Source organism: Drosophila kikkawai, chromosome 2R (assembly GCF_030179895.1).
Source record: "Drosophila kikkawai strain 14028-0561.14 chromosome 2R, DkikHiC1v2, whole genome shotgun sequence".
NCBI lineage: Eukaryota > Metazoa > Arthropoda > Insecta > Diptera > Drosophilidae > Drosophila > Drosophila kikkawai.
Genome location: NC_091729.1, coordinates 22,451,927 through 22,470,039, shown reverse-complemented (window position 1 = coordinate 22,470,039; position 18,113 = coordinate 22,451,927). Strand labels below are relative to the sequence as shown.

The window sequence follows — 18,113 nt, the reverse complement described above, 5'->3', positions numbered from 1 at the left end:
CAAGATAAATGGAAGATAAATTTAAGTAAATAATAAACAAAAGCTAAAATGATCGTTAAAACTTGTCAGAAATCATTTTTATGTAGAATAATTCTATTTTTACAATTTATTTAATTTACTAAAAGGGCATTCAAGCAGAGACTTCCATTCAAAAGTCACTTTGTATTTGTACATTTTTAATTTTATTTCGCTGTAAACTTATTTTCCACTTTCCGAACTCACAATAGAAAACAAATGGGAAAACTTTATTTATTTTTAATTATTTTACAAGCTCACTGACTAACAGCTGCTGCTGCTGCCGCTTGTGGCATAAATTCAAGTGCAAACACAACACAAACACAAATACAAATACAGGCTGGTACAAAGATAGTAGGAATTAAATTGCATTCAGGAATGAAATGAATTTCTCCAATTAAATGCAAAAAATTGTTCTACCAAGGGTAGAAACCAGAAACCAGACACCAGGACTCTGGACTCTGGACCAAGGATTCAATTACAACAAAATTTCCAGCTACTCCACAAAAGCAGATAGAAAACTCTCTCGAAGAGCAATGAAAATGTTGTACTAAATAAAACGTAGCCTCAAGTATTTTGTGGCAAGCTGTTGAAAGTAACGAGAAAAAAGCGAGCCAGCAAACTTTTTGCCACCCCCGAAAACAGCAGAGAGATGAAAAGCGATTGGGGGGGCTGCGGCAGCCAAAAGTTTCCTCAGGTGTGCTCGGCCACTTGTGGCACTTCCTCCTCTCCGTTTCGGTGTTTATCTCTGGTTCAGCGCAGCCGAGTATCAATTAGCCAAATGAAATTGCCCTTCTCTTACCTGCGTATCTCTCGTTTTTTCCCTCTTATTTTTCAGAGCTCGGCCGAGCCCGTTTACTCACCCACAATGGCCGGTGGACTCTTCTCCATCGACAGGGAGTTCTTCAATCGTTTGGGAACCTATGACTCCGGCTTCGATATCTGGGGAGGTGAGAACCTGGAGCTATCCTTCAAGACCTGGATGTGCGGTGGCACTTTGGAGATTGTGCCCTGCTCTCATGTGGGTCACATCTTCCGGAAGCGGTCACCATACAAGGTAAGTATCCTTTTTAAGTATCCCTGGGTTACTGCCTCGTTTTTGAAAAGAAAATCTATGAGGAAGAGCACTCCTATACGAAGCTCAATTTTCAATTTTCCCGTACATCATCATCGATCAATTATGGAAAAGAAAAGCCGCAGGGAAAATGAGAAATCATTGCGGACAGAGGGAAAACCAATATTGATCGACTGTTCCAGTGCTCATTAAGAAAAGGCATTTGGTCTGCAATTTGGGCAGGCGGAATTTAAAACTCTTAGCCAACATAGCATGCTGTGTGCATTCCGTATCGTTTTGTGTGGGCAGCCTCAGGACCAGTTACCAGACCGGGCCAAAAACAGACCACTCCGCTCCAGAGGTTCGTGTTTGGTCAACAGTGGCCCAATCCTGGCCACGCCCCCAGCTCGTCCTTTTGCCAAATGGCAGCAACATGGCACACATGGCACAGACAAGGACACAGACACAGATACGGACTCCGACATGGACATGCATTGCGGCTGTCTTTGCAACATGTGCTGGAGTGTATGCGTGTGAGTGAGTGAGTGTTTGTAGATTCCTCGCACACCACCCACCCACACACACACACACTTTATCCCATAGATCTTTGCATTTTGGGCCAGCTTCAATTATCAACGGTTTACGCTTGACAAAAGTTTGGCAACTGTTTTGATGTCAATGGCGTAACACACACAAGAGACCGAATGTTCTTGAAGTGGAACTAACCAATTGGGCACCTGCCAAATCCCAGGGGAGTTCCTTGTCCCCAGGATAATCAACAGAATGCGGCAAGGAAATAGAAATCCAAGATAGACCACTGGAGAATGAAGTATACATGCGGACAGGATACCTTTATTAACCTTAATAAGCTAAATAAATAGAAAAATTTAGGTACAAACTAATAGATTCCTTCTTTTTATACTATTAAGTACTTTTTCAAGAGATTTTAGTTATCATAGAGTTACTTAAATTGAAAATTAGCAAACACCTGCTAAGAAAGCTAATGAAAATCACATATTACTATATAAATTTGTAATAAATGTCCAACAAAGTCAATCTTTATTCAAACACCAAATTATATTAAGACGCCCACTTAAACCCAATAATCCTGTCCAGCCTCATTTAAGCTCGTTCATTGAATAGTCAGATACAAACATTGCTTAAAATATTTCAATTAAAGTCTGACAATGCAAAGCAAAATATGGAAAACAATTCCATAAGACTTTCAGTTGGTTAGAAACAAAATTAAACAATGCAAGTTAAAAGGAAAATGCAACAGCAGACCTATCGATTCCGTAGCCCTGTCACGATTTACGGCTTGAGCCGGCAATTTCAATAAATGTCAGATGCAAACACAAGTTGCCTCCCTCCTTGCTGACCAAGAATTTTCCTGCTATCCGGCTGGAATGCAGCTAGGCAGCCAAGGCACACAGACACCTGTACAGTGAACTCATAAACACAAAACAAGACACACAACAGAGGGGAGCAGACAAAGGCAGAAGGCAGAAGATAGATGGGTGGGCGGGTCGCCTGGGAAGGCTACCAATTGTCCCAGAACAACCGCAAAAGGCTGAGGACAGGAGCCGGGCAAGAGCCACCTAATGCCACTAAGCAAAAGCTACTCATTCAGGTAATTAGGCTTTGTTGGCCACTCCACTCTCTCTTCTCTCCGGCGCCCTGCTTTCCCGGTATTGTTCCTCCGTTGGACTCTGTTTGCTGACCAAATATTTCCATTGACTCCGGCACTCTGGCAGCCACTGGGCCACTGATTGCGCTTTCCCTTTATTTTCCATTTTCATACCCTTCTCCTACTCATGGCCATTCTACCCTACAATTGCAGTGGCGTTCGGGCGTGAATGTGCTGAGGAAGAACTCTGTGCGACTGGCCGAAGTTTGGATGGATGATTACTCGCAGTACTACTATCACCGCATTGGCAACGACAAGGGTGACTGGGGCGATGTCACCGATCGCAAGCAGCTGCGGTGAGTGCATTTGAGGGGCCATAATAATAACCATATCAGTTTGGCTAGAGCCTGGCTCTATTATTATTAGTAAAGTTTTGTCGCCATTACTTTTAAGAGGGTGTCCAAAAAGTTGCACATTTCACAGCTTGCTCTTAGACACCTTTAAAAAAGGATTTAAATTCTCTATTTTATTTTAAATTTAAAGTTTAACCAACTCTTCTTCTACATACTTGTACCCCCCACAGTCAAGATCTCAATTGCAAAAGCTTCAAGTGGTATCTGGACAACATTTATCCTGAACTCTTCATTCCCGGTGATTCGGTGGCCCATGGAGAGGTAAGTTCTCAGTGTTCTGTTCCCCCTTCAACCTGTCCCGGAACCCTGGTTACTAAAGAGCTACCTCCCCCGAAACTAATAACAAACTGATTCTGAAATGCTAACATAAAATACGTACCCTTGCAATGTGAATCCATTCCACAGATAAGAAACTTAGGTTACGGCGGTCGCACCTGCATGGACGCCCCAGCCGGCAAGAAGCACCAGAAGAAGGCGGTGGGCACATATCCCTGCCATCGACAGGGCGGTAACCAGGTTTGTCAAGCCATCCATCTATGCAGTCCTGCGACCGCCACAAACTCCGTCGAGGCACAAGAAATCCGCAAGAAGATCAAGGAATATCTCCACTATTTTTTCACTCTTTTGTTACTACCAATCCACTACCTGACACTAAATTCTCTCGGGCTATTGGGTGTTATATATATAGAGTCCCTTCCCCTGAATTCAGCTGTCCGATTCCTCTATATAGTGACCTTAATTTGCAGATCGCCAACCTGGCCTCGGCCATGTGCCTGGATGCGAAAGAGAAATCCGAAGAGGATGTGCCGGTTACCATTTATACTTGCCATGGCCAAGGAGGAAATCAGGTATCCACCTCCGTGTCCACGTCCTCAGAACTCTTCAAGGAGGGAGGCGAATACGTTTTCCCCTCTCAACTTTTCGATCTCGTTGATCCTTTCAAGCTTTTTGGGAACACGTCGTCTCCCTGTCGGTGTTCTGCTTCGGTTGTTTATTTTCCTGTTACTGAGTTGATGCTTTCTCGCTATTTGTATTTATTACACGAATATTTTTGGTACATTTTTGTTAAACCTTCGCTTGCTTTACTTACTTAAGCCTAAACCTAAACATATACCTAAAAACCAAACCCAGACTCACACTGGACAAAGTACTCCTTCCATTTTACATAACATTATCATCGCTTAACTTACAGGTTTAGGAATAATGCCTTCTTAAAGGTGTATAGACTTTGTATTAAGATTTTATTTTACCAGCAACTAAAGACCAGAGTATAACATTTATCCATTAAATAAATCTTGAAAAACTTTTTAAATTCATTGATAGATTTTTTCAGGAAGCTAAAGTAAGCTAAAGGATTTTTTCGAGACTTTTTGTAGACAATATTTTACATATTTGATTTTTTTTAAATAAGAAAACTAATCATTAAAGCAATACATAAATTTAATAATAACCTTATAAAAGTCTTGACTTTAACTTTATTTAATTAAAAAATTCACCAATCCTTTTCCCAGCTCTATATCTTTCACTTAAATAACTCAACTGCAAACTTCTAATTTAAATTTATTTTCTTTTAATTTCCTTAACTAATTAAATGCACTAAATTCTTGCAACTTTCTCACTTTTTTCTATTTTGTTTTAAAAAATTTTTGTAAGCCGTATTTTGTTTTTTTGATTTTTGGTGCCTGTGTGGGAAGTCCCTCTTCTAATAAGGTGTTCCAAAATATTCGGATCCCTCGTTGCAACAAATAACGTTATTTTTGCCGTTGTTATTTCTATCCCCTTGTGAAAGTCCTGCGGTTTTGAGCACTAATTTTGACGGAGTTTGTGGCTACAATAACAAATATTAGTAGAGTACATAAATTATTTGGATTTATTGCCGCTTGCTGGCAAACAATTCATATTTAATTTATTTGCCTGCCTTAAGTGGAAGTATTTATCAACGAATTTTGCCAGCATTGACATTTTAACAGTTTTACAGGATGCATACAAGCACACAACCCACACACCACACAATACTATAACACAAAACACACATACACACACAAGCGACACAGTGTTGCACATTTGGGAAATTCGGTCGATTTATGCCTTGTCACAGAAATTAATTAAAACGCAATCATAAATAAAAGGCCGAATGATAAATCATGTACATGGCTTTTGGGTTTGGCTTTGTATTTTTTTATGTGTGTGCTATTAAAACAAAAAATGAAAACAAAACTGCAAACACTCGAAACAATGACACTGGCAAACAGAGCTTTAGTTACTAGTATTTTAAACAAGTCGGTAGGAAACAATGGTGGGACAAACAAACACATTTGCAAGCAAATGAACTGCCACAATGGAACGCTTTACCTACACTCTGTCTGAGATACTTTTACGCTCACACAGATACAGATACTCATACACCTACACCTACAGCTACAGATACGCTGGGGATGTGTAAGGGGAATATTGTTTATTCAACATTTAAAATGGAGGCAAAAGTGTTGACCTCGTTCTGCTTGTTCTAAAATCGCCCCAGACAGACATCTGCCACGCCTGCTGCCCAGGATCCCCATCCCTCCCCAACACTATGCAACAAATAGAAGCTGCATTTAAGGGAGAATAGTTAAAAATAGAATAAAATATACGGGAAACGACCATAAGATACCTGGCTATTCAGTTTTCACTACCATTTTGAGGGCTCACTTCTTTTATACAATTAAAGTTGTTTATTTAAACATTAAATTCCAATTATACGAGTGACTTTCAGATACTTTACTCAATTTATTTCTATTCCATACCAATTTCTGTGACATTGACTTGAAAACAAACCATATTTTTAGTGACCCAAGCCTAGTGAAATTGATTATACCCCCAAAAAAACCACATATACCGCTTTAAAAAAGATTTAACCAAATGTTTGCTTGCTCTCCAAAATGCGGCAGCGTATAAAATAATCAACATTTGCAGCGGGACAACATGCAGGATGCGGATTCGCTTTTTTGAGCGCAAATTTTAATTTCGCACATCGCGAAATTTAGCTGGCGAACCGAGAAAAATGGGGAAAAGCGGAAAACTGGATGAGCGCGGAAATACCGCTGACGACTGCCGCGTCAAAGGATATATCTACCGAAAAAAAAAACCCAAGCGCCCCCAAAAGGGGTTAGTAGTACTGTCCACATAATGAAAGTACTTCTCTCGTGTGCGCGAAAAAAGGAAAAAAAAAAACGAACGCGTCTCGGCTAGCAAAAATATTTGTTGTGCAGCCAGCAAACAAATTTGTTCAGTGGGAGAGAACAAAAAGGAAATAAAGCTACACACATAAAAAATACACTAGATAAAAGCCGGGGAGTGGAAAAAACGAGAGACGTAAAAAACGTAATTAAAAACGCATCTCGCGCGCAATACTAGCGGGGGAAAAAGGGAGCGGAAGGATAAAAAGAAAATGCAAATTGAGAACGCCAAGGACGACAGATGAAACGACGACGGGTGTGTGGGGTGTAAGCGGGTCGTAAGCCTAAACAATGAGCGAGGATGAACACGATGCATAAACGCTGCTGCGGCGGGAAACGTCCTTGGACGGGCGGTGACGGTGCATTAGTCTGGATGCAATAGCAGTACGTGACAATGCTCTAAGGCGGAGGTCTAAAAGGATACAGAGCAGGAGTAATGTCACAGATAAGAAAGGCGGGATATTTATAGGATTGCAAGCAATAAATAGTAACAAGAAGCAGCAATGCCTCTTCAAATGTGATTATTCATTTAAGCTGAAGCGGAAATTTCTATTTCTATACTTCTCTCTTCAGTAAATCCCCTTTTAAAATGATATTTTGAAGTAGAAAAAGTAAAATTTCATTAGTATTAGCTATCAGAGCAAACCATTGACGCATGAAGCTTTTGGGCCACTCCCCCTAATTGAACTGGTCAAACAATAACAGTAATTATTCATGGCACACAACATCCCCTCGACCGATCTCATCATTATTCCAGTCCCGGCATCATTATAAACAAAATAAAGAAGGCTAGCAGGAGTGGAGGGTGTCTATCCGGTAGAGGCAACAACGACAGGAAACGGAAATGGTAACACAAAATGGCGGCTGGTCACGACCCGCCTGCCAAAAGGGGGGCTCGATGGGTGAAGAGGGGGCGTGGCAGCCGCAAACAAAGGCAATTTCAGTCACCAGCAGATTCTGTAGCAGCCAGCTCAGGCCATCTGGCATTGGCAACGTGTTTTAAATTATAAATAATCATGGCCAGCCCAGACTCGCACATCCACACCCACAGGATATGTACACATACAACACACACACACACACTGAGAGCTGCTTTTTGGCATTTAATTGAATAATACATTAGTGTGTAATAAAGTTGTGCGACTGTAGGTAGTCCTGGCAAAACTTTTCTTTCGCTGCTGGCAAACTGGCAAACGCATTCGCTGACATTACAATTTATATTAATCCCCGGTGTCTCCTTCCGATTTCTGTAGTACTGGATGCTGAGCAAGGCGGGCGAAATACGACGCGACGACTCCTGTCTGGACTTTGCCGGCAAGGATGTGACGTTGTATGCCTGTCATGGCGGCAAAGGAAATCAGGTGAGTATAATAAATAAAGGGCAAGGAAACATAAGGATAAAAGAAGAAAGATTTTTACTGATTTAAATGGGGGATTTTCAATATGAAAATATATTTTTAAAGTTGTAAGAAATATATTTAAGTAAAATGATTAATTTAAATAAAATTCCATCTAATAAAACCTTTTTCTCCCTACAGTTCTGGTCGTACCGCGAAAACACCAAACAGCTGCATCACGGCACCTCTGGCAAGTGCCTGGCCATCTCGGAGAACAAGGACCGTCTGCTGATGGAGGAGTGCAACAGTGAGCTTAGCCGCCAGCAGTGGTCCCTCGAGAACTACGACAGCTCCAAGTTGTGAGGCTACTTTTATGCGAGGGGCAACCTTATGTTGCCCACTTCGCGGCGACACCAGCCACCACATGCATAGCAGCAGCTGGATCGGGGGAGCAGCAGGAGCAAGAAGCCAGTCATGGAGTGGAGACAGGAGTTGGAGTAGTAAAAGGATCCGCGAGGCATGTGCAATAGACGGGGAATGGGACAGATAGTGGCAGCAGCATCACTTGCCATGCTATATAAATATAAATATAACTTAACTTTATACAAGTTTCCAAACAACAGAATAGACGTTACTTAGCCTTAAGCACCAACCAATCACAAACACACCCGCAGACTAGACAAACACAGACACAGACACTGAATGAACGACTGCTGTACAGTAGCTATAAGATAAGATGTTTAGTTCTCTAAAGTCTAGACCCAAGTCTAGATTAGGTTTAAGGAGCTGAGCCGAGCCAAGGCCAAACACAAGCGAACGAAGGCGATAAGTCGTAGCGCAATTTTTGCATTTAAATTTGTAAACGTTTAGCACAATTTACGGAATGTTTTTGTTTGTTTGACTTACTCTCCAGGCTCTGAAATATTTATGAATTTTATAAAAAACATTAAGAAGATACAAAAAAAAAAAAGAAATAAGAAAAACAAATGTCATCAAATGGCTTTGCGAAAGCCTCATTCCAAATATATGTTTTAGTGAGTAAGCCGTAGGCTAAGTCCGAGTTGGATAGCATTTTGGTGATAGCCTTTGTTCGTTTCGCCTCCCAGCATTCCCTATAAAATTTTGATTTTATTTATTTTCCTACAGTACGATCTAGGGAGGTTTTGTGTTGCTTAATTTTTAGACGAGCGAGTTGGAGCGTTGGAAATCTTATGCCAAATTACGTTTAGATGTTTAGATTTTGTGTATCCTTTGTGTTCCCCTTTCTTTGAAGATCCGTTGCATTTCTTTCCGTTGGATTCTCAAAAGAAAAGTAAAACATATCCTAAGCCAGCTTGTAGTACTTACAAATATCAGTTTCCCAACTATCGATATCACAGAAGATACATATAGCGTTAGTCCTTAGCGTAAATGTGCATAGTGCCTTCTATTTATAACGGACGCATTCTGACACACACACTACTATACACCATAATTATTTCTCCTAAATCGTTCATCGAACTCTTTGTAGGTTTAGGCTAGGTCACAATCACAGCGACTGTGTATATACCGTACTGTAAAATTCCATATCGCATCATGCTGAATGTGTACATATAACTATCGACTAGATACTGTTTATCCAAGACTAAAGCGTACAGTAATACCATATATATCACGATGCTGCGGCGACAGCTTGTTCTTCATTTGCTGAGTTCTATTCCAGCCAGCGAGCTTCACTGTAGGCGGCATTTACAACTTACGTACGAAACCAAAAGCCATACACGAAGTGGTCGATAATCTTTTTTTAAAAAAACTACATCTTACCATAGTTTAACTTTAAGCGCGTAGTAAATGTGTAGCCAGGACGCAAGAATTGTGCAAAGGAATCACAGATACAGTTATAAATAAAAATATGTGAATTGAAAATAAGTTAAGAGGTGTTTTGTTTTCATATGGGATTCATTTGGCATTGGCGTACAAATTTATTGACGTTTTTCAGTTCAAATTTATCAAGTAAGGCAGAAGACGTCGGTGGTGCCCTCTTTGTGGAACATAATTCCTATGATTTGGCACAAATAAAATGCAAAAAGACAATAACTTGTATAGTTTTAAAATTATTCTCTTTCACCATCCAGTATAGCGTCCTCGGCTTACTGCTTGTTGTCTTTAAAGTTTAAGCGGATTTATAAATGTGGAAAATTTTGAAAACACACAAAATTATAAGCTCTTATATATTAATTTAATTGTTTCGGGTTCTAATTTGTAAATATACAAATTTTAAATATTATTTTAATTGTTTTGGCTTAATTACCTTGATTAAATCATCTATCGGGCAGTTTCTGAACATGAAAGACGCCATCTATGGGAGACATTTAACGTCTACGTGTAAAATAAGTGTAAAATTAAATGCTTTTCCCAATAAAAATGATTTAATTAATTTAATTAAATTAATTAATGCAAAATAGCTAGATGAGCATCACTGGCAGTTAGTGAGATGCCATTTTGTCCCAATAATGCAAAATAGCTAGATGAGCATCACTGGCAGTTAGTGAGATGCCATTTTGTCCCAATAATGCAAAATAGCTAGATGAGCATCACTGGCAGTTAGTGAGATGCCATTTTGTCCCAATAATGCAAAATAGCTAGATGAGCATCACTGGCAGTTAGTGAGATGCCATTTTGTCCCAATAATGCAAAATGGCTAGATGAGCATCACTGGCAGTTAGTGAGATGCCATTTTGTCCCAATAATGCAAAATAGCTAGATGAGCATCACTGGCAGTTAGTGAGATGCCATTTTGTCCCAATAATGCAAAATAGCTAGATGAGCATCACTGGCAGTTAGTGAGATGCCATTTTGTCCCAATAATGCAAAATAGCTAGATGAGCATCACTGGCAGTTAGTGAGATGCCATTTTGTCCCAATAATGCAAAATAGCTAGATGAGCATCACTGGCAGTTAGTGAGATTCCATTTTGTCCCAATAATGCAAAATAGCTAGATGAGCATCACTGGCAGTTAGTGAGATTCCATTTTGTCCCAATAATGCAAAATAGCTAGATGAGCATCACTGGCAGTTAGTGAAATGCCATTTTGTCCCAATAATGCAAAATAGCTAGATGAGCATCACTGGCAGTTAGTGAAATGCCATTTTGTCCCAATAATGCAAAATAGCTAGATGAGCATCACTGGCAGTCCCAATAGAGCATCACTGATGCAAGTGAGCATCTCTGATGGAAGTGAGTATCACTGATGGAAGTGAGCATCACTGATGGAAGTGAGCATCACTGATGGAAGTGAGCATCACTGATGGAAGTGAGCATCACTGATGGAAGTGAGCATCACTGATGGAAGTGAGCATCACTGATTGAAGTGAGCAAAACTTTTCATTCAAATTGGCCGCTTTCCAAACTGGGGTAACAGGCGAACAGAAACCAGCAGCAAGCAACTGAAAACTGGTATAAACTGTTATAAAAACATTTGGGCAAAAATAATAATTGGTATAAACTGTTATATTTCATTTTATGCATTTATACCTATTTGTTGCCGACAACAACAGCTTGATGGCAACAACAACCCCTTTACAACAACATCCCTGCAGCAGCCCATACAAATTTCTGAAATTTTCCATGCAAATTGCCCGTTTCCCAAATTGGGGTAACAGGCGAACAGAAACCAGCAGCAAGCACCTGAAAACTGGTATAAACTGTTATAAAAACTTTGGGCCACGAAAAACGTGCCAGTGTGACCATATTGTAAATGTTGTCCAAGTTTCAAACCATTTCGGAGCCGGCGCAAGTTAGCGGAGACTCAAACCTTTTGAATCCACATTTAGGTGTTATTTTACAACTGCACCTGGGCACACTGTTAGTAAGCGAAGACTCAAACCAGATGTGACCATATTGTAAATTTTTTGGCTAAAATGTTCCTTAAATGCACCTGGGCACACTGAAACTGATCGTCGTTAAATTCAAATTCAAATTTGGCAGTTAAATTAAAATTAAAATTTGGCAGTTAAAATATTTAAAAAAAATTTTGTTTAATTCTAAAAAAATTCTTAAATAAATATAATATATATTTAAAATTCAGAAAAATTTGTAAAATTTAGAACAATTTTTTAAAAAATTAGAAGAATTGTAAAACATCTGAAAAAAATGTTTAAAATTCAGAAAACAAATTTAAAAATTTAGATTTTGCTTTCAAAATAATTAGATTTTTCCCCAAACGATCCCAAATAAATTCCGCCTTCGCAAAAAAATTGCACATTGATTTCACCATCTTTTATTGATTCATATTTGTGTGTTCCATCAATTACATTTACATATTTAAATTGTATTTATTAATATTTTAATTATTTACGCCTGCTGCAGGGTTTTTTTTAGCTTCGTTGTTTTTCAACGTATGTTTATATACTCTCAGATATAAGCTTTTTTTATTATTCTAGAATTATGGTATAAATTTTATAAAAATCGGACAACTATATCATATAGCTGCCATAGAAGCGATCGGTAAATGTATAAAATATGTAAAGCTGGGAATGTAAAACTGAAACTGTCAAACTGTAAACATAATAAGTATAGGTAAAATGTAATGAAACTCTGTTTTGTGAGTGTTTTCAGCATTTAAATCTATAATATAAACATAAAAACCAATCTGCAAGGGTATACAAACTTCGGCGTGCCGAAGTTAGCTTCCTTTCTTGTCCATAAATAATCTCTTAAATAATGTTTGCAAAATAAGTTTATTTTCAAGTCGGTTATCAAAAGGGTTCACACCAAAAATCTCCATTTAAACATTGGCATTCTGCTTGATCCAGGATCGCAGGGCTCCCACATAGGTGTACATGGCGGGACGTCCCTTGGCGCCGCAACCGAATCCCCAGGACACAACGCCAAAGAGCTTGCCGTCGACGGTTAGAGGACCACCTGAATCACCCTGGCAGGAGCTGACCTGGCCACTGGGATGTCCGGCGCAGACCATGCGGTCTGTGAGCCCGGGAATATTCTGGGAGTTGCAAAAGTCGCGACTCCACAACTGCACCTGGGCAAACTTGAGGCGGTTAGGCAGCTGCAGGTTCTGGTTAATGGCTCCGAAGCCACTGATCGTGGCCATAGTATCAGCAGCATAGTTGGCATCGGACTCGGCCAGCTGGATAGTCTTCACAGATCCTCCCATTGGCACGGGGCTGCTCAGCCTAATCAGCGACATGTCAAAGTCCTGGCTCTGCGGATTGTACTGCGGATGGATGATAAACTGGGCAATGCTGAAGGTCTGGCCATTGCCAGCGCTCAGATCGTTGGTGCCCACAATGGCCATCATCTGGCTGGGACTCTGACCTCTGGTGCAGTGGGCAGCCGTCACGATCATTGTCTCGGAGATCAAGGAGCCACCGCAGTGATGGCGACCCTTTAACTGCAAGGAAACCTGATGCGGAAATTGTCCTGGGGCTGCAAATTGTCCGCCTATGATCCGGGCCTCCTCCTCCGACGGCTCCATCTCGCCGAGAGTGGAAGCCACAGCCAGGAGGAGGATCAGAGGTGTTGCAGTAGTCTTAAGCTGAGACATGACAAAGGTTGAGTGTGTTGACTGTGGTGGGGGTGTTGCCTATTTATAGGTCTTTTGGGGTTGTTTCATTCGAGTGGTTTTATCGCCCGAATGGCACACTTCCATGTGGGAAGCACTTGCGATAGTAATGATGATAGTGATGAGTTAGGTGGGGTTTCAGTTTTTTGGTTGTGCGTTTGTATACCTTTGGAAGGTATAAAGATTTCAGTCAGAATTTGGTGAAAAACGATAGTTTAAGGATCGTCTTGACCCTTTTGTTGTTAAAAATATATTTCACACCCAACTAATTATTTAACTCACATTAAAACACTTTAAGGTACCGCTCTACTTAAAGTTATTTTTCAAATTGCTTAGTAATTGCTAATTTGTAACTAGGCCAAACTACAGGGGCTCGGCCCGACACGATTTCATGTGCGAAATTTAAATTTTAGCCAAATAAAAATCAAGTTCAACGCGCATTAAATTGCCATGGCCTTTTTTGTTTGTAGTTTTTGTTCCTAAAAATCAGTGAGCATCGGATTTCTTGGATCCACCAGCTGCATGTCCATTGCTTATAATCCAGACATTCTTCCAGGTTTCATACTTGAAAATATTGCGATAATTTTGAACGGAAACCAGGAATTCTGTGCCAAACAGAGTTGGCACCATAACATTTTCGGCAGCCAGATTTCTATTGGTCGTGGCATGGACAATCACCAAGGGGGAGTTACTCTGTGCAAAGTCAAGAGATTATTATAAGAATTAATACAAATTTAAAATCATTTACGGGTATATCTTCGCCTTCGCTTTCAAAGCGTAGCTTTGGGTTAACGTGAATGCAAAACCAGTTGGTATAAGCCATAGGAACATCAGAGTTGGGACAAGAACATTTCTGTAACGAATTTTAAGCCTCGGTTAAATAATTTATATTTATATCAGAAAATAAACCTACACTGCGCTGAACTAGCCCCAAGTTGAGATTCAGTTCGCCATGATTATGCGACATATAGCTGGCATTGATGCCCTGCTGCAGGTTGCACCGCTTGGGTCCGCTGTACAGTACAATGGGATCATCTTCATCGGACATGCACTGCAGCTGGAATCTCTGGCCATACTTTATATTCTGCCCCGTACGATCACGATCGTCTCCGCTGACAATGCGAAAGGAGTTCCGGACACAAGGATGCCCAGAGGCTGCCACCGACAACTCACAGTCCTCGTTGATCGTTTGACTGCGATAAACCAACTTCTCGTTGAGCACCAGCGATAGAGCGGGATTAAAATCACTAGAGTTTAGACCCTCGATGCCCATGGTAAATGGCATCAGCTGCACCACATCCCCGAATATGATGTTCTGTTTGGGGGCAGCCAGGACAATAGGTTTGAGGAAATTATCATACAGTTTGCGTGCCTTAACCACAAGAAGTTCACCCTTATCGTGTTGTATCTTAAAGTTTACTATTTTGTCCTTTGAATTTGCAATTAATTTAGATTATTTATTTAATTTATTATTTTTATTAGAATAGCTTACTTCCTCCAGACACGTGTCCTCTAACCAATTGCCAATTCTTACACTCGGCTGAAAACGTGTGGAACCCGAGTCCGTATCGTTGATTCTGCAGGGCATTTTGTAACGTTTTTTGGTGTAGCAAAAGAAAATGTAATTTAAATAAGAGTTAAGGAATATTTGTGGCCTGTAACTGGCTGTAATTCAAATGTTTGGAAGTGTATTTCAATAGGTTCTAGATATTTATGAAATCCTCTTCCAAGTTATTTATTTTACAACCTTTACTTCCCAATTTTCACCACACCTCAAAATCCAAAGCATACTTCTAGGTGCCCTTGTCAAATACAATCACTTGAACGAGCCCACGCTGCGTATGAGTAACGCCTGACACAATATTTAGCACTAGCACACATTTCTGGTCTCTAAGTTATCTATTTGCCTCTACTCTAATAGACCAGCTCAAACAGCGTTGACTGGCCATGTTTGCCGGGATTACACTCGGTACATGGTCGTCGTTGGTCTGTCTGCAGTGGAGTCCAAGAAGAAGTCTGGAATCTTGGTGAGACATTCGCTTTCTCTCTCTCTGTGGGTTGTCTGGGCCAAATATCGGTGACAAGATAAGCCATTTGTATCAGCATTTAGCACATCGTCCCCGCTGTTGATGGCGTTAATTGTGCTTGTTATTCATTATCGCTGTTGGCGGCTGGTGTCGCTGTTTTACCTGTGCGCGATTTACCTGTCGTTTTGTGCCCATATTTGCAAGTATGAGTAGTAGATGTACTCGGCCGGATGGATCGGCGTGCACATCACGTGAACGTGAGCGAACGGCTCGGCCGATTTGCGGCACGTTTCTTATCTAGCCACTCGATTGCAATGGGGGCTATATGCGATATATTGTCGCCGGGCTGTGTGTTTTATGGCCATATTTACCTTCTAATCAGCTATCAGTCGCCTCATGTTTAGCTTTCCAACTGATTTATTTTTGTTTTCGTTTAAGAAATGACTGAATTTCACAAAAAATTGAAACAAGGATGTGCTTGTTCCACATTATTATGCAGATTTAATGGATTACTTATTTACAATTTTTAGATTTCTCTGTTTTAGGGTCAAGCTCCCTGACAAAATCATAGTTGGCACCAAAGCCCGGGACACTGGTCACCTCGTAAGAGGGCACTTCCACCTGTTGCTCACTGCAATCCTTTCTTAGGACGCAATCCTTTTTGATTTCATCGATTACATAACCCATTCGGCAGACACAGGGACCGCCACAGACCCTGGGCGGACATCCGAGGGACTTGTACTTGCAGGTCTCCTCACAGCGCGAAGAACAAAATGATTCGGTGGCATTTTTACCACATTTTATGCAAGGATAATGCGGGTTTTTTGTGACTGCAATTGGTGTCAAAAATAGAATTGTTAACACTTGAGTTGTCCGTACTGACATGGTTTTGCTACTGAGGGTAATGCCAGTTAATTGTTAGAACTATTGAAAGTGGAACTGATTTCCGCAATAAATCTAGTTAATGTAAGTCATGGGTAATTTCAATGCTTTGTTTGCTATTAGTATTATTTTTAATATTAACTATTGTTAGAGGTTTCTATTTATATATATGGGTACATTTTCAGGTAAATGAACTTAATATTATTCATAACTGGAATGCTTGCTGTTTCAGGTCATTTAAAGTGATTTCGTAGTTCCTATATAAGTTTTTCTTACAGTTAAATTACTGAGATTATCTTAAGTAGTTCAAATTGCTTTGTTCCGCTTAATAATCTTAATCTTAATCTTGAATTTAAAGAATTGTAAAGAGTCTGACGCTTAGGCTTATAAAATATTTAGATTCTGTACCATTTTACTGTTAATATAAATTACATATTACATATATAAATATAGTTACTGCAGTCATAATTCCAAAGCCTCAGATCTTAACACTTTTAATCAGATTACTTAATCTTCAAAATAAATATATATACAAATAAAGAGTGTCTCTTATCATTATAATTTGTGACTTCATTTTCAGAAAACACCAAGAGCAGTCAGCTATAAATATATAAAACAAATAAATATACTTTGCACTGACATTATACATACTGACTCACTTATTACTTTTTATTAAATGATTAAATATTATTTTGTACTCTACTAAATATATATTTCTTTGAGTCGCGTGTACATTTTTGTGGCAAGACTGTGTCTCAAATTAATCGTAATTAATTATCAAACAGCCATACTACTGCTCTTTCCTAGTATCTCTTTGCTTGAGTGACTCAATTCTTCTATGGAAAATCACTTGGCATTTCATCAAAGATAATGCCAAATAATCGAATAGAAGCACTCTTACCCTTGTTTTGCACCTGAAGGTAATGCAATCTCACTCATTAATTGTACGCGTTCTGTTATCTAGGCCAAAACAGAAATCCGCACATATGGGAATCCGAGAACAAAAGCGTTTTATACTAATTGCGTCAAACGACGGGCCCCAAAACCAAAAACGATAGCCGATCAATTGCGGCGCTGAAATATCTTCTGCATCGATCCGATACCCGGGACTCCGTCACTGAAGCTCACTTTTTGTCCTATCTTGAGTTGCAAAATACAATTAATGGTGAGATAATGTACTCGTGGGACCGCTGGATTGCTCGAATATGATTTGGCACGGGCAATTGAATGGCACTCGAAGCTGTCATACTTATAGCCTGTACCAGCGATAGCAGATCTCCGAAAGGTTATACCATGCGGAGTCGCGGTTGTTAGGCTAATCCAAAGACCATAATCCCAAGTCATGTGACTAGGTTTTCCCAGCCCCAACGGATCAGTCATTCATGGTGGCGACCCTATATATATGTGTATATCTTATATATACGCGTTTTGTTGTAGCACATTGGTGCTACTGCTGGTCAAGATTGTGTTTTACGACCCTTTATAGACCCGAAATCAGTTGATATTGGCTACCTGCAAAAGAGAACTGGCCTTAGCCTTATCGCTGACCAAAGTCGGTTTATGGCGCATTGAGGCACTGCGGAAAATGGGGAGGTATGAAAGGGGTTTTTAAGAAAATTTTAAAAAGAATAGAGGGAGGGTAATCAATTTATATCAAAAATTCAGGAAAATAAAATAGCAAATATAATTTGAAAGTTATTTAAGGAATTCATTTTTAAATATACATAGTTCTAGATTAATATAGCATTAAAATTTAGAAAACTTTATCAATTATTTATGTTTTTATTAGTTTTAAATTTTAAAAATACTTTTTAGTTTCATTATTTTCATTTTTTAAGTGTTTTTTCTCTGAAATTCGAATACCTAAGCTGATAATAAAACGGATTTACGCAGAAAAGGCAAGTTTCTTGTGCGTAACCAGAGTTGTTAAAGCTGTTTCTTGGCTTTGATTGGGGGGGTGTATCAGGCATTATCCCCATATT

At 39.7% G+C, this 18,113-nt stretch overlaps 3 protein-coding genes and 1 long non-coding RNA gene across 6 annotated transcripts in view; 2 read left to right on the top strand and 2 right to left on the bottom strand.

Annotated features, from left to right (window-relative positions):
* The window catches only part of Pgant9 (polypeptide N-acetylgalactosaminyltransferase 9), a 62,202-nt gene extending 52,633 nt beyond the window's left edge, over positions 1-9,569 (top strand). Inside the window, exons 8-13 of one of the 2 annotated variants that reach the window (XM_041777218.2) lie at positions 854-1,072; positions 2,910-3,052; positions 3,280-3,370; positions 3,515-3,625; positions 7,578-7,685; positions 7,863-9,569. In XM_041777218.2, coding sequence (XP_041633152.1) covers positions 854-1,072; positions 2,910-3,052; positions 3,280-3,370; positions 3,515-3,625; positions 7,578-7,685; positions 7,863-8,024 — 834 coding nt within the window. In that variant the 3' untranslated portion in view covers positions 8,025-9,569. Of the gene's footprint in view, positions 1-853; positions 1,073-2,909; positions 3,053-3,279; positions 3,371-3,514; positions 3,626-3,855; positions 3,958-7,577; positions 7,686-7,862 lie in introns of both variants that reach the window. The other variant, XM_017169131.3, reaches the window with a different exon arrangement.
* LOC138927964 (uncharacterized) lies at positions 1,110-2,281 on the top strand. 2 transcript variants are annotated; one of them, XR_011444433.1, is made up of 2 exons: positions 1,110-1,606; positions 1,673-2,281. It is a non-coding gene; the product is annotated as an uncharacterized lncRNA (long non-coding RNA). The 2 variants fall into 2 exon arrangements; XR_011444434.1 differs by having other exon boundaries at positions 1,110-1,610.
* A 2,804-nt stretch (positions 9,570-12,373) lies between the features above and the next one.
* Positions 12,374-13,418, bottom strand: LOC108076144 (trypsin-1). Its single transcript, XM_017168872.2, has one exon. The coding sequence runs from the start codon at positions 13,202-13,204 to the stop codon at positions 12,428-12,430; it is 777 nt and encodes a 258-aa protein (XP_017024361.1). The 5' UTR covers positions 13,205-13,418; the 3' UTR covers positions 12,374-12,427.
* A 103-nt stretch (positions 13,419-13,521) lies between these two features.
* LOC108076226 (cilia- and flagella-associated protein 161) lies at positions 13,522-14,926 on the bottom strand. Its single transcript, XM_017168969.3, has 4 exons — positions 14,715-14,926; positions 14,136-14,651; positions 13,971-14,075; positions 13,522-13,915 (listed from the first exon to the last, which is right to left on the bottom strand). Exons 1-4 carry the CDS (start codon positions 14,808-14,810, stop codon positions 13,709-13,711), a joined length of 924 nt encoding a protein of 307 aa, XP_017024458.1. The 5' UTR covers positions 14,811-14,926; the 3' UTR covers positions 13,522-13,708.
* Positions 14,927-18,113: the final 3,187 nt, after the last annotated feature.